At 45.5% G+C, this 26594-nt stretch overlaps 1 protein-coding gene across 3 annotated transcripts; it reads left to right on the top strand.

The window, feature by feature from the left end:
- The first annotated feature begins 185 nt into the window (after positions 1–185).
- On the top strand, positions 186–26545 carry LOC112247948 (carbonic anhydrase 14-like). Of its 3 annotated transcripts, XM_042305089.1 has the most exons (12): positions 189–696; positions 1824–1844; positions 12231–12410; positions 17841–17986; positions 19162–19257; positions 19476–19542; positions 19971–20128; positions 20322–20445; positions 22726–22749; positions 22858–22942; positions 24024–24077; positions 26236–26545. In XM_042305089.1, exons 1-12 carry the CDS (start codon positions 624–626, stop codon positions 26330–26332), a joined length of 1125 nt encoding a protein of 374 aa, XP_042161023.1. In that variant the 5' UTR covers positions 189–623; the 3' UTR covers positions 26333–26545. The 3 variants fall into 3 exon arrangements, with proteins under 3 accessions (XP_042161025.1, XP_042161024.1, XP_042161023.1); XM_042305091.1 differs by lacking the exon at positions 24024–24077 and having other exon boundaries at positions 186–696; XM_042305090.1 differs by lacking the exon at positions 22726–22749 and having other exon boundaries at positions 187–696.
- Positions 26546–26594: the final 49 nt, after the last annotated feature.

Raw genomic sequence — 26594 nt, 5'->3', positions numbered from 1 at the left:
GGAGTTATCTAGATTACCAATGGATGGATTAGTCTACTTTTGTTCCAAGCTCATACATCAACAAACCCAGACAGAGTTTAGCAATATGTCCGGCTACCCTCTCTCACTCACTCACGCTCCCTCTCTTTCTATCTCTCTTTCTCTAGCACTCTTTCACTCACACAAATTCTCCAACCCCCTCCACTCTCCCCATTCTCTATACTCCACTATTATTTTAATTCTCCCTCTTCACTCACTCTTTCATTTTTCCCTCCCTCTTTCTCCTCCTCTCGCTCTTTCTTTCTCTGTCTGTCTGTCTCTCTCTCGCTCTCTCTCTCTGTTTTTTCACTAAGCTTTTCAGTGACCAACACTGGACTCATGCCCACTCACTTGTCCACCCTTTGCATTCTTCCTTTCTTTCTCTCTTGGCTCTCTCTCTCACTCAATCACTATTTCCCTCTCCATCTCCACTTTACTGAGACCTAAACTGCTACTTTGAATGATAGAGGGGACCCAGTGTGTAACGCACACACTCTGAGCTAATTTAGAGAGCTGTAGCAGGCTGGATCAGGAGCCCCTGTCTCTCTCTCTATCTCTCTGTCTGTCCGCTCATCTGTGGTTGTGTATGGGAGAGGAGGGCTAACATGGACTTGGTGGGTCTCTCTCTGCCTCTATTACTTGTGTTTTGGCAATGGACAACTACCACAGGCGCCGCCGGTAAGACCTACATCAGCCTTAAGATGGTTTGTTTTGGTTATTGTTTGTTGTTGTAGTAGAACACTCTTGGAAAAAAGGGTTCCAAAAGGGTTCTTCAGCTGTCCCCTTTTTGGTTTCAGGTAAAACCCATTTTGGTTCCAGATAGAACCCCTTTGGGTTCCTCTGTGGAACCAAAAAGTGTTATTCAAAGGGTTCTCCTATGGGGACAGCCGAAGAACCCTTTTGGGTTCTAGATAGCACCTTTTTTTCTTAGAGTGCAGCGGTGGGGGTAGTGGTGGTGGCGGTAGTGATGGTGGTGGTGGTTATGGTGGTGCCGGTGGAGGTGGTGGTGCCGGTGGTGCAGGTGGTGGTTGAAGAAACTAGTAGCAGTAGTAATAACAGTAGAATAGTGGCAGTAGAATCAGTAGTTGAACAAGGAACAGTATAGTGGTAGTTCAGATATACTGTATATAGTAGTTCAGATATATGGTATATAGTAGTTCAGATATACTGTATATAGTAGTTCAGATATTCTGTATATAGTAGTTGAGATATTCTGTATATAGCAGTTCAGATATACTGTATATAGTATTTCAGATATACTGTATATAATAGTTCAGATATACTGTATATAGTAGTTCAGATATATGGTATATAGTAGTTCAGATATACTGTATATAGTAGTTCAGATATTCTGTATATAGTAGTTGAGATATTCTGTATATAGCAGTTCAGATATACTGTATATAGTATTTCAGATATACTGTATATAGTAGTTCAGATATACTGTATATAGTAGTCCAGATATACTGGATATAGTAGTTCAGATATACTGTATATAGTAGTTCAGATATACTGTATATAGCAGTTCAGATATACTGTATATAGCAGTTCAGATATACTGTATATAGCAGTTCAGATATACTGTATATAGCAGTTCAGATATACTGTATATAGCATATATATTTTTACAGAGATATCATTTCACTTTTCAATGACACCTGTTCATATTGAAAATGTCACTTGCTGACAATATGTTGAATACTTTGGTGAATGTAGTAATACTGAATATAATTGTTGATAACTGCTGTAATGTGTTATTGTGAGAATGACAATGACGAAATGTGATTTTATTTCCCCTCTTTCAGTGACGTACTGGACGTACACGGGTAAGAACATCTCTCTCAATAACCAAAAGGCCTTCAAGTTGATTTCTAACTATGTTATTATAACTCATAAAGTAAGTGTAGATCACAGTAGGAATATTATCCCTGCCACTAAACACTACACAAATACCACAGTACACTCTCTGTCTGTCTGTCTGTCATTTATACATCAGCTCACCTACTGTACGTTCTCTCTCTCTCTCCCCCTCTCTCTCTCTCTCTCTCTCTCTCTCTCTCTCTCTCTCTCTCTCTCTCTCTCTTTCTCTCTCTCTCTCTCTCTCTCTCTCTCTCTCTCTCTCTCTCTCTCTCTCTCTCTCTCTTTCTCTCTGCATGGGAGAAACAGAAACGAGGAGTGGAGGATGGAGAGAGGGAGGGAAATGGGGGTGCAGAAGAGGGAAAGAGAGCTAGAGAGGGGGAGGAAAACGAGAGAAGTGGCAGGTGCACGAGGAGGATGAAGAGTTTGAAAGACGTGTTTCAGCAGCATTGTTACGCCACACAATAACCCTGTGTGTTAATTGTACTGTCCAGGCTGAGGCACACTGCCTGCCTATCATGTGGACAATGACACTGTAGACCTGAAGGGCCCTTAGTGAATGCATACAGAGTGGTAGTGTGTAAAGTAAATTCACACAGAGCTTTTCCATTCACATAAAGTACAGAGGTGTACAGTATGTCCTCTAACCAGAGCCTGTGTCCAGGGCTAGATGTTTTTCTCTGTGTTCTATAGGACGCAATATACTGTTCAAGTAAATGGTGATGTGGGAGTTGTGTTGTGTTGGTGTGTGTGAGGGGATCTGTAGCATTCTGTGGCTGGCTCGCCCACAGGCACTGCGGCTCTTTGTATGGCATTTTGTGTGTCTCTGTGTGTGTGTGTGTGTGGCATTGTTCCACATTGGGGACAGTGGCAGCGCTATGAGAGGTAGAGCAGGTCAGAATGACGGAATATTCTCTCCGTTGTAACCATGGGTACTTCCATGACAACCAACTGTGGAGCTGCAGGACAAGTTTTTCTCCTTTTTTGGGGGCGGTGGGCAAGGAGGGGGATAGAGGACGGCTTAGAGGTACAGGCCGGGGGAGGGGAGTGTGTGTGTGTGTGTGTGTGTAGGCCCAGCTAGCACATTTGGTTCATTGGAAGTTGTGGGAACGTATGTTTTTGGTTTGACATTGGTAATGGGAACGATGCCATATGTTTTCTGACAAGAAAAATTTAATGTTTTTTAAACGTAAGTAAAAAAATTGCCTGTTCTGGGAAAGTTTATTTTATGTTGCAGGGAGGTTCTGATAAAGTTTTACTGTGGTTCCTTCCCACTGGGCAAAAACTGGTTGAGTCATCAACATAAGGCCATTTTGTATTTTTTTTAACCAAATTTTAACCAAAATCCAATTAAAATGTTTTGTTGATTTCATGTTTAATTCACATTAGTTGGCAACTCAACCAAATGTAAATCAAAACTAGACATCCAAAAAGGGATGTTGCAACTGCTGATTGTGCCTTTAAAGTAATGAAATACCAAGAAAATAATGTTTTTTGTGAAGTTCCTTAAATACGCTGAGAACGATCCAAAGCTAAGCAACTATCCTGCACCATTCACAGAAAGTTGTGGGTAGATTGTACGCAAAATAACCATAATACAACAACGTTCTCACCAAGCTCTAACAAAAATATGGTTCACAGAACTTTTTTTGTGGTAGCTGGGGAGACAGTGATGGTGTAAAAAAGACTCTCTCTAATCCCCCTAGGAAAGTAAAATCCCCCTGAGCACACTGCAGATAATCACTAGGGTGGAGTGGAGAGACAGAGTGTGTGTGTAAGTATAGAACTAATGTAGAAAGGATCCCTTCACATTGATTAACAGTAGCATGGAGAGTAGAGCTCTGACCTCTGTAGCAGGCTAGAGCACCCTGAGGGTTGGAGAGGAGACCTCACATTGATTAACAGTAGCATGGAGAGTAGAGCAGTGACCTCTGTAGCAGGCTAGAGCACCCTGAGGGTTGGAGAGGAGACCTCACATTGATTAACAGTAGCATGGAGAGTAGAGCACTGACCTCTGTAGCAGGCTAGAGCACCCTGAGGGTTGGAGAGGAGACCTCACATTGATTAACAGTATCATGGAGAGTAGAGCTCTGACCTCTGTAGCAGGCTAGAGCACCCTGAGGGTTGGAGAGGAGACCTCACATTGATTAACAGTATCATGGAGAGTAGAGCTCTGACCTCTGTAGCAGGCTAGAGCACCCTGAGGGTTGGAGAGGAGACCTCACATTGATTAACAGTAGCATGGAGAGTAGAGCTCTGACCTCTGTAGCAGGCTAGAGCACCCTGAGGGTTGGAGAGGAGACCTCACATTGATTAACAGTAGCATGGAGAGTAGAGCACTGACCTCTGTAGCAGGCTAGAGCACCCTGAGGGTTGGAGAGGAGACCTCACATTGATTAACAGTAGCATGGAGAGTAGAGCACTGACCTCTGTAGCAGGCTAGAGCACCCTGAGGGTTGGAGAGGAGACCTCACATTGATTAACAGTAGCATGGAGAGTAGAGCACTGACCTCTGTAGCAGGCTAGAGCACCCTGAGGGTTGGAGAGGAGACCTCACATTGATTAACAGTAGCATGGAGAGTAGAGCACTGACCTCTGTAGCAGGCTAGAGCACCCTGAGGGTTGGAGAGGAGACCTCACATTGATTAACAGTAGCATGGAGAGTAGAGCACTGACCTCTGTAGCAGGCTAGAGCACCCTGAGGGTTGGAGAGGAGACCTGACATTGATTAACAGTAGCATGGAGAGTAGAGCACTGACCTCTGTAGCAGGCTAGAGCACCCTGAGGGTTGGAGAGGAGACCTCACATTGATTAACAGTAGCATGGAGAGTAGAGCTGACCTCTGTAGCTGACCTCTGTAGCAGGCTAGAGCACCCTGAGGGTTGGAGAGGAGACCTCAGATTGATTAACAGTATCATGGAGAGTAGAGCACTGACCTCTGTAGCAGGCTAGAGCACCCTGAGGGTTGGAGAGGAGACCTCACATTGATTAACAGTAGCATGGAGAGTAGAGCTCTGACCTCTGTAGCAGGCTAGAGCACCCTGAGGGTTGGAGAGGAGACCTCACATTGATTAACAGTAGCATGGAGAGTAGAGCTCTGACCTCTGTAGCAGGCTAGAGCACCCTGAGGGTTGGAGAGGAGACCTCACATTGATTAACAGTAGCATGGAGAGTAGAGCTCTGACCTCTGTAGCAGGCTAGAGCACCCTGAGGGTTGGAGAGGAGACCTCACATTGATTAACAGTAGCATGGAGAGTAGAGCTCTGACCTCTGTAGCAGGCTAGAGCACCCTGAGGGTTGGAGAGGAGACCTCACATTGATTAACAGTATCATGGAGAGTAGAGCTCTGACCTCTGTAGCAGGCTAGAGCACCCTGAGGGTTGGAGAGGAGACCTCACATTGATTAACAGTAGCATGGAGAGTAGAGCTCTGACCTCTGTAGCAGGCTAGAGCACCCTGAGGGTTGGAGAGGAGACCTCACATTGATTAACAGTAGCATGGAGAGTAGAGCACTGACCTCTGTAGCAGGCTAGAGCACCCTGAGGGTTGGAGAGGAGACCTCACATTGATTAACAGTAGCATGGAGAGTAGAGCACTGACCTCTGTAGCAGGCTAGAGCACCCTGAGGGTTGGAGAGGAGACCTGACATTAATTAACAGTAGCATGGAGAGTAGAGCACTGACCTCTGTAGCAGGCTAGAGCACCCTGAGGGTTGGAGAGGAGACCTCACATTGATTAACAGTAGCATGGAGAGTAGAGCACTGACCTCTGTAGCAGGCTAGAGCACCCTGAGGGTTGGAGAGGAGACCTCACATTGATTAACAGTATCATGGAGAGTAGAGCTCTGACCTCTGTAGCAGGCTAGAGCACCCTGAGGGTTGGAGAGGAGACCTCACATTGATTAACAGTAGCATGGAGAGTAGAGCACTGACCTCTGTAGCAGGCTAGAGCACCCTGAGGGTTGGAGAGGAGACCTCACATTGATTAACAGTAGCATGGAGAGTAGAGCTCTGACCTCTGTAGCAGGCTAGAGCACCCTGAGGGTTGGAGAGGAGACCTCACATTGATTAACAGTATCATGGAGAGTAGAGCTCTGACCTCTGTAGCAGGCTAGAGCACCCTGAGGGTTGGAGAGGAGACCTCACATTGATTAACAGTAGCATGGAGAGTAGAGCTCTGACCTCTGTAGCAGGCTAGAGCACCCTGAGGGTTGGAGAGGAGACCTCACATTGATTAACAGTAGCATGGAGAGTAGAGCACTGACCTCTGTAGCAGGCTAGAGCACCCTGAGGGTTGGAGAGGAGACCTCACATTGATTAACAGTAGCATGGAAGTAGAGCTCTGACCTCTGTAGAGCAGCTAGAGCACCCTGAGGGTTGGAGAGATAAGATGACCTCACATTGATTAACAGTAGCATGGAGCAGTAGAGCACTGACCTCTGTAGCAGGCTAGAGCACCCTGAGGGTTGGAGATTGGAGACCTCACATTGATTAACAGTAGCATGGCATGGAGAGTAGAGCACTGACCTCTGTAGCAGGCTAGAGCACCCTGAGGGTTGGAGAGGAGACCTCACATTGATTAACAGTAGCATGGAGAGTAGAGCACTGACCTCTGTTGAGCAGATCTAGAGCACCCTGAGGGTTGGAGAGGAGACCTGACATTAATTAACAGTAGCATGGAGTGTAGAGCACTGACCTCTGTAGCAGGCTAGAGCACCCTGAGGGTTGGAGAGGCCAGACCTCACATTGATTAACAGTAGCATGGAGACAGAGCACTGACCTCTGTAAGCAGGCTAGAGCACCCTGAGGGTTGGAGAGGAGACCTCAGTTGATTAACAGTATCATGGAGGGGGTGTTCCCTCTGCTGTAGAGCTCTGACCTCTGTAGCCTCCCTGTAGGCTAGAGCACCCTGAGGGTTGGAGAGGAGACCTCAGATTGATTAACAGTATCATGGAGAGTAGAGCACTGACCTCTGTTGAGCAGGCTAGAGCACCCTGAGGGTTGGAGAGGAGACCTCACATTGATTAACAGTAGCATGGAAGACACCTTGCCCTGAGTGTAGAGCTCTGACCTCTGTAGCAGGCTAGAGCACCCTGAGGGTTGGAGAGGAGACCTCAGATTGATTAACAGTAGCATGGAGAGTAGAGCTCTGACCTCTGTAGCAGGCTAGAGCACCCTGAGGGTTGGAGGGAGACCTCACATTGATTAACAGTAGCATGGAGAGTAGAGCTCTGACCTCTGTAGCAGGCTAGAGGCACCCTGAGGGTTGGAGAGCAGACCTCACATTGATTAACAGTATCATGGAGAGTAGAGCTCTGACCTCTGTAGCAGGCTAGAGCACCCTGAGGGTTGGAGAGGAGACCTCACATTGATTAACAGTATCATGGAGAGTAGAGCTCTGACCTCTGTAGCAGGCTAGAGCACCCTGAGGGTTGGAGAGGAGACCTCACATTGATTAACAGTAGCATGGAGAGTATAGCTCTGACCTCTGTAGCAGGCTAGAGCACCCTGAGGGTTGGAGAGGAGACCTCACATTGATTAACAGTAGCATGGAGAGTAGAGCACTGACCTCTGTAGCAGGCTAGAGCACCCTGAGGGTTGGAGAGGAGACCTCACATTGATTAACAGTAGCATGGAGGAAGAGCTCTGACCTCTGTAGCAGGCTAGAGCACCCTGAGGGTTGGAGTTTCTGGAGACCTGACATTAATTAACAGTAGCATGGAGAGTAGAGCACTGACCTCTGTAGCAGGCTAGAGCACCCTGAGGGTTGGAGAGGTTAGACCTCACATTGATTAACAGTAGCATGGAGAGTAGAGCTCTGACCTCTGTAGCAGGCTAGAGCACCCTGAGGGTTGGAGAGGAGACCTCACATTGATTAACAGTAGCATGGAGAGTAGAGCACTGACCTCTGTAGCAGGCTAGAGCACCCTGAGGGTTGGAGAGGAGACCTCACATGATTAACAGTAGCATGGAGAGTAGAGCACTGACCTCTGTAGCAGGCTAGAGCACCCTGAGGGTTGGAGAGGAGACCTCACATTGATTAACAGTAGCATGGAGAGTAGAGCACTGACCTCTGTAGCAGGCTAGAGCACCCTGAGGGTTGGAGAGGAGACCTCACATTGATTAACAGTAGCATGGAGAGTAGAAAGCACCTGACCTCTGTAGCTAGGCTAGAGCACCCTGAGGGTTGGAGAGGAGACCTGACATTAATTAACAGTAGCATGGAGAGTAGAGCACTGACCTCTGTAGCAGGCTAGAGCACCCTGAGGGTTGGAGAGGAGACCTCACATTGATTAACAGTAGCATGGAGAGTAGAGCACTGACCTCTGTAGCAGGCTAGAGCACCCTGAGGGTTGGGAGGAGACCTCACATTGATTAACAGTATCATGGAGAGTAGAGCTCTGACCTCTGTAGCAGGCTAGAGCACCCTGAGGGTTGGAGAGGAGACCTCACATTGATTAACAGTATCATGGAGAGTAGAGCTCTGACCTCTGTAGCAGGCTAGAGCACCCTGAGGGTTGGAGAGGAGACCTCACATTGATTAACAGTAGCATGGAGAGTAGAGCTCTGACCTCTGTAGCAGGCTAGAGCACCCTGAGGGTTGGAGAGGAGACCACACATTGATTAACAGTAGCATGGAGAGTAGAGCACTGACCTCTGTAGCAGGCTAGAGCACCCTGAGGGTTGGAGAGGATACCTCACATTGATTAACAGTAGCATGGAGAGTAGAGCTCTGACCTCTGTAGCAGGCTAGAGCACCCTGAGGGTTGGAGAGGAGACCTGACATTAATTAACAGTAGCATGGAGAGTAGAGCACTGACCTCTGTAGCAGGCTAGAGCACCCTGAGGGTTGGAGAGGAGACCTCACATTGATTAACAGTAGCATGGAGAGTAGAGCTCTGACCTCTGTAGCAGGCTAGAGCACCCTGAGGGTTGGAGAGGAGACCTCACATTGATTAACAGTAGCATGGAGAGTAGAGCACTGAGCTCTGTAGCAGGCTAGAGCACCCTGAGGGTTGGAGAGGAGACCTCACATTGATTAACAGTAGCATGGAGAGTAGAGCACTGACCTCTGTAGCAGGCTAGAGCACCCTGAGGGTTGGAGAGGAGACCTGACATTAATTAACAGTAGCATGGAGAGTAGAGCACTGACCTCTGTAGCAGGCTAGAGCACCCTGAGGGTTGGAGAGGAGACCTCACATTGAGATCTGAATGAATCCTCTGTGTATTCGGTATTATTAACTGTTATAAATTGTGTGGTTTGTGCTCAGAATGCTGATTGGTGTAAATCCGTGGTATATGAGACCGTATACCATGGGTATGGTATTTTTTTTTACTGTTCTAATTATGTTTGTGATCAGTTTATAATAGCAATAAGGCACCTCAGGATTTTGTGGTATAGTTGCGTCGTGCCTAAGAACAGCCCTTAGCCGTGGTATATTGGCCATATACCACGCCCCCTCGGGCCTTATTGCTTAATTACACCATGGCATTGTTGAATACTTGTTTTTGATTGTCTTGAAAGGCTTGTAATTGTGCTGGTTTGAGTCTAAGTTGTGCTCATGCCCCTGTCCTTTACTACCATCACCCCTCTCCTCTGTTCTGCCTACTCTCAAATTCAAAATCTTCCTCTTGCTTGTCACTCTCTTTTTCAGATGTTCAATTCGCTACATGTCCTTTTATTATTCCACCTCTCTGACCCATTCTCCTGTTTTCCCTCAGTCTCTCTAGTCTGAATCCCCTCTACCCCTGTCTCTCTCTTTCTCTCTGTTCCAAGAATGTCTCTCTGTGCACCCATCAGTCTCCCTCTCACTGCTCCACTTTCTCTCTCCCCTTCAATCAGTAATGAGAAAGGATGTGTGTGTGTGTGCGCTCACCACTGTGAATATAATACGCCACCTCATCATGCACGCATGACTGACCACTGACTTTACACTCCTGTATATACACACTCTCTCTCTCTCTCTCTCTCTCTCTCTCTCTCACACACACACACACACACAACACACACACACACACACACACACACACACACACACACACACACACACACACACACACACACACACACACACACACACACACACACACACACACACACCAGCCAGTATTCTAACATTCTGATACTCCATACAGATGTAGGATCTTAATTTGACCAGTATTGTTGTAGCAAAGTAATCCTGCAGCAACAAGATTTGAACTTTTCGTCCATTATATTGCTTGACCGGTGGTTAGGCTATTAGCTGGACAAAAGTATGTTACAGTACATGAAAGTGCAATGCTACCTTCAGAAAGTATTCATACCTCTTGAAATATTCCACATTTTGTTGTGTTACAGCCTGAATTCAAAATGGATTAAATACATTTTTTTCTCACCCATATACACATAATATTACCCCATAACGCATAACGACAAAGTGAAAACATGTTTTAAGAAATTGTTGAACATTTATTGAAAACGAAATACAGAAATATCTCATTTATATAAGTATTGAGGCAACACTTTGTAGGAGCACCTTTGGCAGCGATTACAGCTGTGAGTGTTTCTGGGTACATCTCTAAGAGCTTTGCACACCTGGATTGTTCAACATTTGCCCATTATTCTTTTCAAATTCTTAAAGCTCTGTCAAATTGTTTGTTGATCATTACTTGACAACCATTCTCAGGTCTTGCCTTAGATTTTCAAGTAGATTTAAGTCAAAACGGTATCTAGGCCACTCAGGAACATTTACTGTCTTCTTTGTAAGCAACTCTAAGATTCTGTAGATTTGACCTTGTGTTTTAGGTTATTTAGGTTATTATCTCCCACTGTCTGTTGGAAAGCAGACTAAAATACATTTTCCTCTAGAATTTTGCCTGTGCTCCATTCCGTAGATTTTTTATCCTGAAAAATGCATAGATAATAACATAGTAGCAGCAGCGTGGGGGGGTTTGTGCAAATAGTCTGGGTAGCCATTTGATTAGCTGTTCAGGAGTCTTATGGCTTGGGGGTAAAAGCTGTTTAGAAGCCTCTTGGGCCTAGACTTGGCACTCCGGTACCACCTGCCATGCGGTAGCAGAGAGAACAGTCTATGACTAGGGTGGCTGGAGTCTTTGACAATTTCTAGGGTCTTCCTCTGACACCGCCTGGTATAGAGGTCCTGGATGGCAGGAAGCTTGGCCCCTTGTGATGTACTGGGCCGTACGCACTACCCTCTGCAGTGCCTTGGTTGGAGGCCGAGCAGTTGCCATAACAGGCAGTGATGCAACCCATCAGGATGCTCTCGATGGTGCAGCTGTGAAACCTTTTGAGGATCTAAGGACGCATGCAAATCTTTTAAGTCTCCTGAGGGGTAATAGGCTTTGTTGTGCCCTCTTCACGACTGTCTTGATGTGCTTGGACCATGTTAGTTTGTTGGTGATGTGGACGCCAAAGAACTTGAAGCTCTCAACCTGCTCCACTACAGCCCCGTCGATGAGAATGGGGGCGTGTTTGGTCCTCTTTTTCCTGTAGTCCACAATCATCTCCTTTGTCTTGATCACGTTGAAGGAGAGGTTGTTGTCCTGGCACCACAATGCCAGATCTGTGACCTCCTCCCGATAGGCTGTCTCATCGTTGTCGGTGATCAGGCCTACCACTGTTGTGTAATCAGCAAACTGAATGATGGTGTTGGAGTTGTGCCTGGCCGTGCAGTCATGAGTGAACAGGGAATACAGGAGGGGACTGAGCACGCAACCCTGAGGGGCCCCAGTGTTGAGTATCAGAGTGGCGGATGTGTTGTTACCTACCCTTACCACCTGGGGGCGGCCAGTCAGTAAGTCTAGGATACAGTTACAGAGGGAGGTGTCTAGTCCCAGGGTCCTTACCTTAGTGATAAGCTTTGAGGGCACTATGGTGTTGAACAGCATTCTCACATAGGTGTTCCTTTTGTCCAGGTGGGAAAGGGCAGTGTGGAGTGCAATAGAGATTGCATCATCTGTGGATCTGTTGGTGCGGTATGCAAATTGGAGTGGGTCTAGGGTTTCTGGGATAATGATGTGAGTCTGTGTGTGTGTGTGTAAGTGCGTTTGTGTGTGTACCGTATATGTGTGTGTATTGTGTGTCTGGGTATGTGTTCGTCAGGGTGATGATGCTCATTAGTCATTAGTTAGAGAAGGGGAGTGTGAAAGAGAGGATGAGCAGGATGGACCCCCAACTTATCTTCTGTTTTCCACAGAAAATGGTCATGTAATAAATCAAGAGGTCAATATGAAATATTTCAAAAGAAAAGGCCTGCTGACTGACTGGCCATGCTTAATGTGTGTCGTACATCACTGATAGAGTGTCACAAGATGTGTCATGTTTTGGTCACTCTCTTCCGTCCTCCTCCCCCTCAGGTTCAGTAGGCCAGTCCAAGTGGGCGGATTACTTCCCAGACTGTGGTGGTAAGGCCCAGTCTCCGGTTGACGTGGCAACGGTCCAGACCCAGTATGACCCCAGCCTGGGCCCTCTTACCCCCCTCGGTTATAGCCAGCACGGCAACAAACCCTTCAACCTCTACAACAACGGACATACAGGTAACTACAGCAACCATGCTGACTCCATCACTAACAACATACAGGTAACTACAGCAACCTTGCTGACTCCATCACTAACAACAGCCATACAGGAAACTACAGCAACCATGCTGACTCCATCACTAACAACATACAGGTAACTACAGCAACCATGCTGACTCCATCACTAACAACATACATACAGGTAACTACAGCAACCATGCTGACTCCATCACTAACAACATACATATAGGTAACTACAGCAACCATGCTGACTCCATCACTAACAACATACAGGTAACTACAGCAACCACGCTGACTCCATCACTAACAACATACATACAGGTAACTAAAGCAACCATGCTGACTCCATCAATAACAACATACATATAGGTAACTACAGCAACCATGCTGTCTCCATCACTAACAACATACAGATAACTACAGCAACCACGCTGACTCCATCACGAACAACATACATATAGGTAACTACAGCAACCATGCTGACTCCATCACTAACAACATACATACAGGTAACTACAGCAACCATGCTGACTCCATCACTAACAACATACAGGTAACTACAGCAACCATGCTGACTCCATCACGAACAACATACATACAGGTAACTACAGCAACCATGCTGACTCCATCACTAACAACATACAGGTAACTACAGCAACCATGATGACTCCATCACTAACAACATACATACAGGTAACTACAGCAACCATGCTGACTACCATCACTAACAAAATACACACAGGTAACTACAGCAACCATTCTGACTCCATCACTAACAACATACATACAGGTAACGACAGCAACCATGCTGACTCCATCACTAACAACATACATACAGGTAACTACAGCAACCATGCTGACTCCATCACTAACAACATACATACAGGTAACTACAGCAACCATGCTGACTCCATCACTAACAACATACATACAGGTAACTACAGCAACCATGATGACTCCATCACTAACAACGTACATACAGGTAACTACAGCAACCATGATGACTCCATCACTAACACAACATACAGGTAACTACAGCAACCATGCTGACTCCATCACTAACAACATACATACAGGTAACTAAAGCAACCATGCTGACTCCATCACTAACAACATACATACAGGTAACTACAGCAACCATGCTGACTCCATCACTAACAACATACAGATAACTACAGCAACCACGCTGACTCCATCACGAACAACATACATATAGGTAACTACAGCAACCATGCTGACTCCATCACGGACAACATACATACAGGTAACTACAGCAACCATGCTGACACCATCACTAACAACATACAGGTAACTACAGCAACCATGCTGACTCCATCACTAACAACATACAGGTAACTACAGCAACCATGCTGACTCCATCACTAACAACATACAGGTAACTACAGCAACCATGCTGACTCCATCACTAACAACATACAGGTAACTACAGCAACCATGCTGACTACATCACTAACAAAATACACACAGGTAACTACAACAACCATTCTGACTCCATCACTAACAACATACATACAGGTAACTACAGCAACCATGCTGACTCCATCACTAACAACATACATACAGGTAACTACAGCAACCATGCTGACACCATCACTAACAACATACAGGTAACTACAGCAACCATGCTGACTCCATCACTAACAACATACATACAGGTAACTACAGCAACCATGCTGACTCCATCACTAACAACATACATACAGGTAACTACAGCAACCATGCTGACTCCATCACTAACAACATACATACAGGTAACTACAGCAACCATGCTGACTCCATCACTAACAACATACATACAGGTAACTACAGCAACCATTCTGACTCCATCACTAACAACATACATACAGGTAATCACTAACAACATACATAGCAACCATGCTGACTCCATCACTAACAACATACATACAGGTAACTACAGCAACCATGATGACTCCATCACTAACAACATACAGGTAACTACAGCAACCATGCTGACTCCATCACTAACAACAACAAACAGGTAACTACAGCAACCATGCTGACTTCCATCACTAACAACATACAGGTAACTACAGCAACCATGGTAACTGACTCCATCACTAACAACATACATACAGGTAACTACAGCAACCATTCTGACTCCATCACTAACAACATACATACAGGTAACTACAGCAACCATGATGACTCCATCACTAACAACATACATACAGGTAACTACAGCAACCATGCTGACTCCATCACTAACAACATACATACAGGTAACTACAGCAACCATGCTGACTCCATCACTAACAACATACATACAGGTAACTACAGCAACCATTCTGACACCATCACTAACAACATACAGGTAACTACAGCAACCATGCTGACTCCATCACTAACAACATACATACAGGTAACTACAGCAACCATGCTGACTCCATCACTAACAACATACATACAGGTAACTACAGCAACCATGCTGACTCCATCACTAACAACATACATACAGGTAACTACAGCAACCATTCTGACTCCATCACTAACAACATACATACAGGTAACTACAGCAACCATGATGACTCCATCACTAACAACATACAGGTAACTACAGCAACCATGCTGACTCCATCACTAACAACATACATACAGGTAACTACAGCAACCATGCTGACTCCATCACTAACAACATACAAACAGGTAACTACAGCAACCATGCTGACTCCATCACTAACAACATACATACAGGTAACTACAGCAACCATGCTGACTCCATCACTAACAACATACATACAGGTAACTACAGCAACCATGCTGACTCCATCACATACATACAGGTAACAACATACATCACGAACAACATACATACAACTACAGCAACCATGCTGACTCCATCACTAACAACATACATACAGGTAACTACAGCAACCATGCTGACTCCATCACTAACAACATACAGGTAACTACAGCAACCATGCTGACTCCATCACTAACAACATACATACAGGTAACTACAGCAACCATGCTGACTCCATCACTAACAAAATACATACAGGTAACTACAGCAACCATTCTGACTCCATCACTAACAACATACATACAGGTAACGACAGCAACCACGCTGACTCCATCACTAACAACATACATACAGGTAACTACAGCAACCATGATGACTCCATCACTAACAACATACAGGTAACTACAGCAACCATGCTGACTCCATCACTAACAACATACATACAGGTAACTACAGCAACCATTCTGACACCATCACTAACAACATACAGGTAACTACAGCAACCATGCTGACTCCATCACTAACAACATACATACAGGTAACTACAGCAACCATGCTGACTCCATCACTAACAACATACATACAGGTAACTACAGCAACCATGATGACTCCATCACTAACAACATACAGGTAACTACAGCAACCATGCTGACTCCATCATTAAGAACATACATACAGGTAACTACAGCAACCATGCTGACTCCATCACTAACAACATACATACAGGTAACTACAGCAACCATGATGACTCCATCACTAACAACATACAGGTAACTACAGCAACCATGCTGACTCCATCACTAACAAAATACATACAGGTAACTACAGCAACCATTCTGACTCCATCACTAACAACATACATACAGGTAACTACAGCAACCATGATGACTCCATCACTAACAACGTACATACAGGTAACTACAGCAACCATTCTGACACCATCACTAACAACATACATACAGGTAACTACAGCAACCATGATGACTCCATCACTAACAACATACAGGTAACTACAGCAACCATGCTGACTCCATCACTAACAAAATACATACAGGTAACTACAGCAACCATTCTGACACCATCACTAACAACATACATACAGGTAACTACAGCAACCATGATGACTCCATCACTAACAACATACATACAGGTAACTACAGCAACCATTCTGACACCATCACTAACAACATACATACAGGTAACTACAGCAACCATGATGACTCCATCACTAACAACATACAGGTAACTACAGCAACCATGCTGACTCCATCACTAACAACATACATACAGGTAACTACAGCAACCATGCTGACTCCATCACTAACAACATACATACAGGTAACTACAGCAACCATGATGACTCCATCACTAACAACATACATACAGGTAACTACAGCAACCATGCTGACTCCATCACTAACAACATACATACAGGTAACTACAGCAACCATGCTGACTCCATCACTAACAACATACATACAGGTAACTACAGCAACCATGCTGACTCCATCACTAACAACATACAGGTAACTACAGCAACCATGCTGACTCCATCACTAACAACATACATACAGGTAACTACAGCAACCATGCTGACTACATCACTAACAAAATACACACAGGTAACTACAGCAACCATTCTGACTCCATCACTAACAACATACATACAGGTAACGACAGCAACCACGCTGACTCCATCACTAACAACATACATACAGGTAACTACAGCAACCATGATGACTCCATCACTAACAACATACAGGTAACTACAGCAACCATGCTGACTCCATCACTAACAAAATACATACAGGTAACTACAGCAACCATTCTGACTCCATCACTAACAACATACATACAGGTAACTACAGCAACCATGATGACTCCATCACTAACAACATACATACAGGTAACTACAGCAACCATGCTGACTCCATCACTAACAACATACATACAGGTAACTACAGCAACCATGCTGACTCCATCACTAACAACATACATACAGGTAACTACAGCAACCATGCTGACTCCATCACTAACAACATACATACAGGTAACTACAGCAACCATGCTGACTCCATCACTAACAACATACAGGTAACTACAGCAACCATGCTGACTCCATCATTAACAACATACATACAGGTAACTACAGCAACCATGCTGACTCCATCACTAACAACATACATACAGGTAACTACAGCAACCATGCTGACTCCATCACTAACAACATACATACAGGTAACTACAGCAACCATGCTGACTCCATCACGAACAACATACAGGTAACTACAGCAACCATGCTGACTCCATCATTAACAACATACATACAGGTAACTACAGCAACCATGTTGACTCCATCACTAACAACATACATACAGGTAACTACAGCAACCATGCTGACTCCATCACGAACAACATACAGGTAACTACAGCAACCATGCCGACTCCATCATTAACAACATACATACAGGTAACTACAGCAACCATGCTGACTCCATCACTAACAACATACATACAGGTAACTACAGCAACCATGCTGACTCCATCACAAACAACATACAGGTAACTACAGCAACCATGCTGACTCCATCACTAACAACATACAATCAGGTAACTACAGCAACCATGCTTTCTCTCCATCACAGTGGTGGTTCCTCTCCCAGGCTGGATGGGTTTAGGGGGGCTGCCCTGGCAGTTCACGGCCGTCCAGATGCACCTGCACTGGGGCAATGGAGCCCCGGAGGCCGGGGGCAGCGAACACACCATCAACGGTCAGAGCTCCGCTGCAGAAGTGAGGGACTGTGTGTGTGTTTGGAGGAGAGTGGGGTGTGTTGGTGGGGGAGAGTTTGGAAGCCTGCATGTGTAAGGACATGCATACGTGCCATGCTGTATATCCAGGTAGATTGCAGTATTAAGCACTTCAGTTGAGAAACCATACTATAATCCCATTAAATATTATACAGAAACACTAAACAGCAATCTGGACTCAGCTCTTATGGTTAACACTAGTCATAGTAGGAGAAAACAAACTTGAAAAGAAAGGTTATTGGAGATCAAGTGTTTGAATGATGTTAATTAATTGGGGAGTGGAATTAAATCTGATTGAAATTGTTGTAAAGACTTCAGGATTAGAAAGCATGCCAAATAAAAGCCTCTCAAACACCTACAGTATACATAGGAAGGGGAACCAACTTTCTCAGGTTGGCAGTGTATTTACTGTACCCCAAAACACACACACACACACACACACACACACACACACACACACACACACACACACTTTTGGAATTTGAAACACTGTACAATTCTTTGTGGGAAGGGAATGTTGAACATGCAGTGGATCTGCAAAAAATGGGTGGAGAGGTAACGGAATGAGGGATGGCAAGAGAGAGAGACAGAGAGAGAGAGTTTGGACTAATAAGTCAGATCCCGTCCATCTGCTACTGCACAGGTATGCCAACAGAGAGAGAACGAGAGGGTGGGACACAGAGAGAGAGAGAGAGAGAGAGAGAGAGAGAGAGAGAGAGAAAGAGAGAGGGACAGTGAGAGAGAGAGGAAAGAGAGAGGGAGGGACATTGAGAGAGAGAGAAAGTGAGAGTTTGTGAGAGTGAGAGTTTGAAAACATGAAGGAGAGGCTCCGTGCTCTGGTTACACACTATTACATAAAGACAAACAATTAGTCTTTATCTCTCCACCCTCCCCTACTCCCTCCCTCTCAAAGAGTGAGCCAGCATATCTCCCCTCCCTCTCTCTATCACTCTCTCATTCCCTCTCCCTCACTCTCTTTCTCCCATCTGACCCTTATGTAAATGAATATAGCAGCACTTCTCATTCAAACTCAAGAGGGATTTTCTAAAAATTAGACACTGCCATGCACACACACACACATACACACACACACACACACACACACACACACACACACACACACACACACACACACAACCATGTTCCCTCTCTGTGTAGCTGCATGTGGTGCACTACAACTCAGAGCTGTACCCTAACATGTCAGTGGCTATGACCCAGCAGGATGGACTGGCAGTCCTGGGAGTCCTCATAGAGGTAGGACTGTTACATCATAACTAACTGACAATCACATCAACCACTGGAGACATTACATACTTCAAAAGAGTTGTATTTGTATTTTTACAATAGGTTACAAATTCCCTTTATTTACATTTTATTTCTTCAGTTGTAAAATGTACCAGATTAGTAAGAAAGGCTTTGTGAATGTATAGTAAAGCCTGCACACTAAAGGGTATAGATGTGTGATCTGTCAGACAGGTGAGGAGGCTAACCAGGCCTTTTGGAACATTCTCAACTACCTGGGTCGCATCAGACATGCAGGTGAGACAGCTGTTAATGATTATTCACCTTTATTTAACTAGGCAAGTCAGTTGAGAACAAATTCTTATTTTCAATGACAGCCTAGGAACAGTGGGTTAACTGCCTTGTTCAGAGGCAGAATGACAGATATTTACCTTGTCAGCTCAGGGATTCGATCTTGCAACCGTTTGGTTATTAGTCCAACACTCTAACCACTAGGCTACCTGCTGCCCCAGGTAGCTTAATCAAAGTACACCTTAACCAATCAGCATTATTACTACAGCTACCTTCTAGCAATGTTACCACGACTACAGTAGTTTATGGGGATTCTCTGATTTCTTATGCAAGTGTCAAACAGCACCACTACGTGCCCCCAGGAGTCAAACCCTGTACATCTCCTCTAACTTTCATCTGTCCATCCACCCCTCCATTCCTCCCTCTGTGGTCAGGTCAGAGTGTGTCCATCCCAGCCTTTGATGTCCAGTCCCTCCTGCCCTCTGACCTGGGGCGGTACTACCGATACAATGGCTCTCTCACCACTCCTCCCTGCTTCCAGAGTGTCCTCTGGACCCTCTTCACAGAGACCGTCAAAATCTCACACACACAGGTGAGGGAAGGTGTGTGTGTGTGTGTGATGGTGATATACTTATGCTTGAATTCAAAGCATCACTATGTCCTCCTCTTCTTTTCTCCCCCTCTTCCCTCTTGTCTTCCTCCTCTTCACCATCTTTCCTCTCTTCCTCCCCTCTTTACTTCTCTCTTTCCTCTTCTCCTCCTCTCTGTCCTCCCTTCTTCCTCAGCTGATGAAGCTGGAGACAGTGCTGTATGCCAGTAAGGAGGACGCTGACCGCGTCGTCATGCAGGACAACTACCGTACACCCCAACCACTTAACGACCGGACCATCCTCTCATCCTTCCCATTAGGTCGGGGGGGATGGTTCTCTAACACAACCAACAGCCTCGTAGCTAACAGCAGCATCAGCAGAAAGGGCATGGGGCGGGCTAGCCTCGTACCTAACAGCAGCATCAGCAGGAAGGGCATGGGGCGAGCTAGCCTCGTACCTAACAGCAGCATCAGCAGAAAGGGCATGGGTCGGGCTAGCCTCGTAGCTAACAGCAGCATCAGCAGGAAGGGCATGGGGCGGGCTAGCCTCGTAGCTAACAGCAGCATCAGCAGGAAGGGCATGGGGCGGGCTAGCCTCGTAGCTAACAGCAGCATCCGCAGGAAGGGCATGGGGCGAGCTAGCCTCGTAGCTAACAGCAGCATCAGCAGGAAGGGCATGGGGCGAGCTAGCCTCGTACCTAACAGCAGCATCAGCAGGAAGGGCATGGGGCGGGCTAGCCTCGTACCTAACAGCATCAGCAGGAAGGGCATGGGGCGGGCTAGCCTTGTAGCTAACAGCAGCATCAGCAGGAAGGGCATGGGGCGGGCTAGCCTCGTACCTAACAGCAGCATCAGCAGGAAGGGCATGGGGCGGGCTAGCCTCGTAGCTAACAGCAGCATCAGCAGGAAGGGCATGGGGCGGGCTAGCCTCGTAGCTAACAGCAGCATCAGCAGGAAGGGCATGGGGCGGGCTAGGGCTAACAGCAGCATCAGCAGGAAGGGCATGGGGCGGGCTAACAGCAGCATCAGCAGGAAGGGCATGGGGCGGGCTAGCCTTGTACCTAACAGCAGCATCAGCAGGAAGGGCATGGGGTGGGCTAGCCTTGTACCTAACAGCAGCATCAGCAGGAAGGGCATGGGGCGGGCTAGCCTCGTACCGTGACCACTAATAACATTTCACCAAACAGTATTAGTGGACACGGTGAGGGGCTCTCGGGGTGGACATGTGGAGGAAGGCTAGCGTTAAACACTAAAGAGAAGAATGTGGTGAGAACTGTGGGAATGTCAAGGGTTACTGGCTGTGAAAGAGATAGAGAGGGAGATAGAGGGGGCAGGAGATAGGAAAAGAGAGAGAGTGGGGGATTGAGGGGGCCGGACAGAGGAAAAGAGATAGAGAGGGGGATAGAGGGGGCCGGACAGAGGAAAAGAGATAGAGAGGGGGATAGAGGGGGCCGGACAGAGGAAAAGAGAGAGAGTGGGGGATTGAGGGAGTGATAGAGAGAAAGAGAGAGACAGAGAGAGAGGGGTAGTGGGGAAGAGAATGAGGAGCTGTAAATGAGGGGGAGCTCTGTTTACGAGATGGCTGATTCGTTTTTGCTAAATCTCGTCTCTAAACACTGACACTGTTGTTGTCACATGACAAGAGAGGAAGAGAGAGAGAGGGAGTGCAAGAGTGAGAGGAAGAGAGAGACAGAGAACGAAAGGGAGAAATGGAGAGAGAGGGGGGTGAGAGAGAGAGGAAGAGAGACAGAGAGAAAGAAAGGGAGAGAGAGCGAGAGAGAGAGAGAGAGAAAGGGAGAGCGAGAGAAGGCAAAAGGGAGAGCAAGAGAGAGAGGGTGGAACACAGACAAAGGAGAAAGAATTTGTGAAAAACTGATAGGGTGGCCTATGACAACACCATAGGAGGCTGGTGAGAGGAGGATGGCTCGTAATAATGGCTGGGGTGGTGTGAATGGAATGGTATCAAACTCATGAAAACCGTGTGTTTGATATAATTCCATTCTGCCCATCCTCCCCAATTTAGGTACCACCAGCCTCCCGTGGACAACACTCATTCCAAAGACTACAGAACACACTGTAGACGTATGATCATTTCCCTGTAGTTCTACTGGTAGACAACACTCATTCCAAAGACTACAGAACACACTGTAGACGTATGATCATTTCCCTGTAGTTCTACTGGTAGACAACACTCATTCCAAAGACTACAGAACACACTGTAGACGATGATCATTTCCTGTAGTTCTACTGGTAGACAACACTCATTCCAAAGACTACAGAACACACTGTAGACGTATGATCATTTCCCTGTAGTTCTACTGGTAGACAACACTCATTCCAAAGACTACAGAACACACTGTAGACGTATGATCATTTCCCTGTAGTTCTACTAGATGTTGATTGAACATTAATTCCAACTGAATTATCGACTGCATAAACAAAGTAGCACAGCAGTATTTTTACATGAACCCTCTGTCATGACATCATGATCATGTCAAACCGTTATGATCATGTCAAGCCTGTTATTATGTAGGTCTTATGACAGACGTACAGGTAATAAGACAATGCTCTAAATAACATAGTCCTTTTCCCACTTGCAGAATCAGTGAAGGTGTACACTGCCGGTAAGATGTGGACCTTCATAGCTGATTCATTATTAGAGTAGGCCTCTGGTCAATGGCTATCTTTTCACGTTTGATGTACTAGTTGGAATATTTCTCTGTCTGTCTCAGGAGAGATCACAGCGATAGTAATAGGAGCTCTGTGTGGCTGTGTTGGTGTGGCTGTCATCATTCGCTTCATAGTGAAGACTATACGGTAAGGCACTGAGCTGTTAAATGGGGTTTCTTAGCTTACTAGCCTGCCTGTGGGGTATTCTGTTTCTGATTAAACCAACTACAGAGTTATCTGTAGTAGAAAACAGTACCGTCAACTAGATTTTTGTTGTGCTGGTTACCTGGTTACCTGTGTTTATCATATGAAACTGTGGTATGCTTTGATCCAAAATGTCCTGGGTTTCTTTTTGTTCTTGGTGTCTCAATCTTCACATTTCTCTTGGCAGATTTTTCAAACACCTGCATAATGAAAGGGTCTTGGTAAACAGGTGGAATCCTCCATAATACCTGATACCTACTGCATCCATGTCCAATACTACATGTTCATAAACCAAATGAATACTAGTGCCAGTGTTCTCTGTGACAGGGTTCTAATTACAGGGATGTCTGGAGATGCTAGCCACGCCTTTACTAAACGTTTCTCCCCCAAAAGTGTTTTGGCACCCCTTGAATTGTAAAAAAAAAAACATCAACATGGGCACCCCCATCAGTGTACCTCCTAGAGTCAATGTGTAATTCCAACCCCGATCAAAAATAACATTACTGTGTTAACCACCAGTGATTGGTAGATTCCCTGGCCTATTTTCTCAGGTCTAGGATCGGTTTGTTACTCCAATCCTAACCGTAACCATCAGGAGATAAAATCAAAAAACTGACCTTAGATCAGTCATCAGGGGCAACATCATCCTCTACCGTCTGATTGTTGCTCTGACTGTGTGATAATTGCCCACTTCTTAATCGACCCTTTGTCCCTACATTATGCACTTTAGATTTAGAACCAACAGCCTCGCTTGCCAGGCTTAATGCTAAAGACACATGGTTAGGAATGAGACTAAAGAGCTGAGATGATTGGCTAGGTGTAAGGAATATGGCAAAAGGTTCACCCAGCCCACACCATACTGCCAATAACTATCTCATTATTTCACATCTAGAAAACATGCAGAGGAAAATGATAAAGGGTTGGTTCGGGGCATGATTGTTGCCCTTTTAACATGATTGTGTCTGTCTGTGATGTGATCGTTTGTGTTTCCTGGTCACATGACACTGTGTTTTCATCACAACAGCTCCACCTCTAGCTGGGACGTCCTGCCTAGCATCCGGCCCGCCCCCGTGCCCAGGTCACCAATCAGATTATGACCTTTGACCTTCACCCCTTTAACCCAAATCTCTGATTCTACACCCCATCATCTGCCTTCTGTCCCTGGCTAGAGATAACTCCTAGCACCCCTAAACGTTGGTGTGTAGCCTCCAGATCTGAAGAAAGCGTGTAGATGTATCGTTAAAATCGGGCTCAATTGAGCTCGTTTTACTTTTAGCCATTTTACTTACCAATCTAATTCTGCAAACACCAAGGTGGTCGGGGCTAGGAGTTGTTTTTTGGACTGGGACTCTAGAAATTCCAACATCACGTGTTATCCTAAAGAATCCTAATCCATTCCTGTAATCCTGTTATTCTAGGAAATTTCACAACTAATTTGTTTAAAGTAGATTGTTGTGTCTTTAAATCCAGTGTTGTACTAATATAGCACATTTTCTCCCTCTCAATAGCTTTTTAATGCTGTAACTTCCTACTGGGCACACACGGGTTCAAATCAAATCAAATGTATTTATAAAGCCCTTCTTACATCAGCTGATGTCTCAAAGTGCTGTACAGAAACCCAGCCTAAAACACCAAACAGCAAGCAATGCAGGTGTAGAAGCACGGTGGCTAGGAAAAACTCCCTATAAAGGCCAAAACCTAGGAAGAAACCTGGCTGTGCCGTGTGGAGATTATAACAGAACATGGCCAAGATGTTCAAATGTTCATAAATGACCAGCATGGTCAAATAATAATAATCACAGTAGTTGTCGAGGGTGCAAAAAGTCAGAACCTCAGGAGTAAATGTCAGTTGGCTTTTCATAGCCGATCATTAAGAGTATCTCTACCACTCCTGCTGTCTTTAGAGAGTTGAAAACAGCAGGTCTGGGACAGGTAGCACGTCCGGTGAACAGGTCAGGGTTCCATAGCCGCAGGCAGAATAGTTGAAACTGGAGCAGCAGCACGGCCAAGTGGACTGGGGACAGCAAGGAGTCATCATGCCAGGTAGTCCTGAGGCATGGTCCTAGGGCTCAGGTCCTCCGAGAAAGAATTAGAGAGAGCATACTTAAATTCACACAGGACACCGGATAAGACAGGAGAAGTCCTCCAGATATAACAGACTGACCCTAGCCCCCCAATACATAAACTACTGCAGCATAAATACTGGAGACTGAGACAGGAGGGGTCAGGAGACACTGGTTGAATCAATATTGTTTCCACGTCGACGTGGAACGTCGTCTGTGCCCAGTGGGTTTCTACGTCACACTCTGTTGAGTCATTGATCCGTTCACTCCATCATTCCCTCCAAAACATTCACCAGGCATTACTCCTCGCTTGTTGTTTACTTGGACTTTTACTGTACTGTACTTTGAAGCCTATGAATTATTATTAGAATAGATTATGGCTTTATTTCATTTGTTGGCTTTTCTTCATTTTATTTTTAGTCAGTCAGTCAGTCAGTCTTTCAGTAAGTCAGTCAGTCAGTCTTTCAGTCAGTCTTTCAGTAAGTCAGTCAGTCAGTCTTTCAGTCAGTCAGTCAGACTTTCAGTAAGTCAGTCAGTCTTTCAGTCAGTCTTTCAGTAAGTCAGTCTTTCAGTAAGTCAGTCAGTCAGTCTTTCAGTCAGTCAGTCTTTCAGTAAGTCAGTCAGTCAGTCTTTCAGTCAGTCAGTCAGTCAGTCAGTCTTTCAGTAAGTCAGTCAGTCAGTCAGTCTTTCAGTAAGTCAGTCTTTCAGTCAGTCAGTCTTTCAGTAAGTCAGTCAGTCTTTCAGTAAGTCAGTCAGTAAGTCAGTCAGTCAGTCAGTCAGTCAGTCTTTCAGTCAGTCAGTCAATCAGTCTTTCAGTAAGTCAGTCAGTCAGTCTTTCAGTCAGTCAGTCTTTCAGTAAGTCAGTCAGTCAGTCAGTCTTTCAGTAAGTCTTTCAGTAAGTCAGTCAGTCAGTCTGTCAGTCCTTGTCAGTCTGTCTTTCTGTCAGTCCATTGTTGTCATTTGGTTCATTTACACATAGACCTACCATTGGGATGTTTCCCAACAAGAACAAATCCATGCAGTTATTTAGTGTATCACTCTGCTGGATGGTTGAGTAAACTGCGACAAAATACAGTGCAAACAGGGGGAGTATGACATTCAGCAGGATCAATGAGCTTTTATGCCATGTACTTCCATTGATGAGTCGGACTGCCTGTGCCCTCTGACATGTAGGACTAAGGAGCCAGGGAAGGAGCTGAAACAGGACGTGGCCCTCAACACGACCACTGAACCAGGAAAAAAAGAAGATCCTGTCCCCCCCTCAGTCTGAGACCAATCAGAGACCTCCATGAACATGTCACACAATTTGTAATTGAAGACTGTATAGTCCGAACAATGTGATTATGAAATCAGCCCTGCACATTCCTTGCCAGTGGAAGGCCTGTGTGTGTGTGTGTGTGTGTGTGTGTGTGTGTGTGTGTGTGTTGCTTGTCTGAATTCAGCTGTAAATACATTAAGCATCAAAATAAAGGAGTTGAATGACGATGTTGCTTGGGTCAGTGTGATGTTCACACTGGTGTAGTACACATGAT

The sequence above is a fragment of the Oncorhynchus tshawytscha genome, linkage group LG23, assembly GCF_018296145.1.
Source record: "Oncorhynchus tshawytscha isolate Ot180627B linkage group LG23, Otsh_v2.0, whole genome shotgun sequence".
Taxonomy (NCBI): Eukaryota; Metazoa; Chordata; class Actinopteri; order Salmoniformes; family Salmonidae; genus Oncorhynchus; species Oncorhynchus tshawytscha.
The sequence above is the reverse complement of the archived record's forward strand: the minus strand, read 5'-3'. Positions and strand labels throughout refer to the sequence as shown.

Bases quoted from the DNA above. Each gene is read 5' to 3' on its own strand.
- LOC112247948 (XM_042305089.1), top strand. From the start codon at position 624: ATGGACTTGGTGGGTCTCTCTCTGCCTCTATTACTTGTGTTTTGGCAA. The intron at 19,258-19,475 runs GTAGGACTGTTA...GTGATCTGTCAG, and splicing joins TCCTGGGAGTCCTCATAGAG to ACAGGTGAGGAGGCTAACCA. The intron at 20,129-20,321 runs GTGAGGGAAGGT...CTTCTTCCTCAG, and splicing joins TCAAAATCTCACACACACAG to CTGATGAAGCTGGAGACAGT.